This window comes from Priapulus caudatus, unplaced genomic scaffold (assembly GCF_000485595.1).
Source record: "Priapulus caudatus unplaced genomic scaffold, Priapulus_caudatus-5.0.1 Scaffold10885, whole genome shotgun sequence".
NCBI lineage: Eukaryota > Metazoa > Priapulida > Priapulimorpha > Priapulimorphida > Priapulidae > Priapulus > Priapulus caudatus.
The window spans coordinates 1-2,383 of record NW_014587946.1 but is presented as its reverse complement, the minus strand read 5'-3'; the positions used below and the strand labels follow the sequence as shown (position 1 = coordinate 2,383).

At 55.9% G+C, this 2,383-nt stretch overlaps 1 protein-coding gene across 1 annotated transcript; it reads left to right on the top strand.

Annotated features, from left to right (window-relative positions):
- The first annotated feature begins 709 nt into the window (after window positions 1-709).
- LOC106820325 (uncharacterized protein y4qI-like) lies at window positions 710-2,131 on the top strand. The gene has a single exon (XM_014824849.1). The coding sequence runs from the start codon at window positions 710-712 to the stop codon at window positions 2,129-2,131; it is 1,422 nt and encodes a 473-aa protein (XP_014680335.1).
- The last annotated feature ends 252 nt before the right edge of the window (window positions 2,132-2,383 follow it).

The following is a 2,383-nucleotide window of genomic DNA, read 5'->3' as shown; positions in this document are numbered from 1 at the left end:
CGTAAGCGTCAACCCAGCCCACCTTGAACCGCAGGCAGTAAGCCGATAGCATTCTGTTTAGCTGCCAACCACTGGTCCGGCAGCAGTTCCTCGATCCGTTGGGCCGGATGCCCCATGATCCGACGCAGGATATCCTCCAGATATTCCTGGGGGTTGATGCGCAAACGCCTGGAAATCCAGAGTCCTGATGGTTCTGGCCGGTTTGTTGCGCTGAGAGTCAGCCAGCCGTCCCTCCGCCTGGAATGCAACGGCATGCTGATTCACATCGAACCCGGCTTTGATCGTGGGTTGCTGTCGGAACTCCTGATAGCCCTGAAGCAGGCGTGACCGGTGCGCCCCTCCGCCTGCCAACCGATTCACCTTTATGACCAGGCCGTCGATATGCGCAAAAGCTTTGAGGGCCTGAGTACCCTGGTCGATACGGCTTTCCCCGGCAAACTTTTAACCGGATCCCTCTTTCTGTTTCTCAACCGCCGCCGCAACCTGATCAAGATCCTCTATTGGGAGGGGGACGGCTTTGCGATCTGGTATAAACGCCTGGAACGGGGCACCTTCTCGGGGTGTTTCAGTGGTCGGCCAGAGCTGTCCCGGCAGCAGTTTGTGCTGTTGCTGGAAGGGGTGATTCCGAAGCGCTTAAGTCGGCGATTTTCCTTGGATAAACAAGGCTTTAATGCTTCCGGTTAAAGCCAATTTGTGCTATATTTTCGCCATGTTAAATCACCTCGACAACAGAGTGACCGGGCAAGATCTTCTACAGAAAAAAGATCAGCAGATCGCCGCCCTGGAAAACCAGGTTGCCCTGTTGGCCGAACAGCTTGCGTGGCTGAAGAGGCAACTGTTCGGCGCGAAAAGCGAACGGATTGTGGGGGATGACCAGACCCTTGCGTTCGACTTTGGCGCTCAGCCTGTCGAACCTCAGACGCCAGAGGTCATCGAAGATATCCGTTACCAGCGGCGCAAGCCAACCAAAAAGCGCGGCAGCGATACAATCACCTTCCCCGAAGATCTTCCGGTTCAACGGATTGCGCTGGATGTGACCCCCGAAGAGAAGATCTGCCCGGAAACGGGAGAGCCTCTGGTGTGCATCGGTGAGGAGGTCAGCCGCAAGCTGGCCCGTAAAGCCGAGCAGTTCTACATCATCGAATACGTTCGACCCAAATACGCCTCGCGCAAGCATCCCGACCTGGGTATCCGTACCGCATCGCTGCCCGATGCCATCATTGATCGCTGTCCGGCGGAGGAAAGTCTGCTCGCCTATGTGCTTAATGCCAAGTTCGCGGATCATCTGCCGCTCTACCGACTGGTGGAGATTCTGCAGCGCTCGCAGATTCGGATCAGCCGTCAGACCCTCTCCAAATGGGTTTTGACTCTGGGTGCAGGGCTTTCGCCGCTCTACGATGCGATGAAGGCACGGGTGCTGGGGAGTGGGGTTGTTTTTGTTGATGAAAGCCCGATTCGGCTTCAGGTTAAAGGCAAGGGGCGTTGCCAACAGGCCTATATGTGGATTTATGTCGGTGGTGGCGGAGGTGATCCCCCCTACCGGTTCTTCGAGTTCCGCCAAAATCGCAGTCATGTGCATCCCGAGCAAACCTTGAAAGATTATCAGGGCCTGCTGCATTCGGATAAATACGGTGCTTATGAAAAGCTGGCCAAACGCGAGGGTATTCTATGGTGCCCCTGCATGGCCCACGTACGGCGGAAGTTCGTCGAGGCCGAAACCGGTGACCCTGAGTTGCGGCGGCAGATCCTGCGTAAAATCCGCTATCTGTTTCTCTTGGAACGGGTGGCCTGGAGTCGTGCCCCGGAAGAACGACTGCGGATTCGACGCACGCTTGAAAAGCCAATCCTGGATCAACTGCTAGGCATGATCAAAGATCGGTTAGTCACCGGCAAGTTGTTGCCCAAATCGAAATTCCATCAGGCCCTGAACTACACCCTGGGATTGGCACCGTATTTTGATAACTACCTGAACCACCCGGAGGCCCGACTGGACAATAACGTCGCCGAACGCGCTGTGCGCCCCCTGACCATCGGTCGCAAGAACTGGCTGTTTGTCGGCAGTGAAGATGGAGGACGGGCCAGCGCAACAATTCTCTCCCTGGTGCAGACCTGCCGGAACCTGGGCCAGTAAAGAAATTGATGGTAGCCCGCACCGTTCTGACGGCACCAGGCCGCCATGCTCAGACCACTGCTGCTCCAGTCTGCGAGCTTCTCTGTCCATTTGTGAGTTGGGGACGACATGGCATAACCTCCTTGGCAAAATATCCATGGAGGTCAGGTTAGCGGGTGGGTGCGACGTCTGCAAGATGGCTTGGGTTGACGCTTACGATGTGGGTGAGTAATAAAGCTTCATACTCTGCACAACAAAGTCCAGCTTTTTAAA

Coding starts and splice junctions, on each gene's coding strand:
- LOC106820325 (XM_014824849.1), top strand. CDS start 710: ATGTTAAATCACCTCGACAACAGAGTGACCGGGCAAGATCTTCTACAG.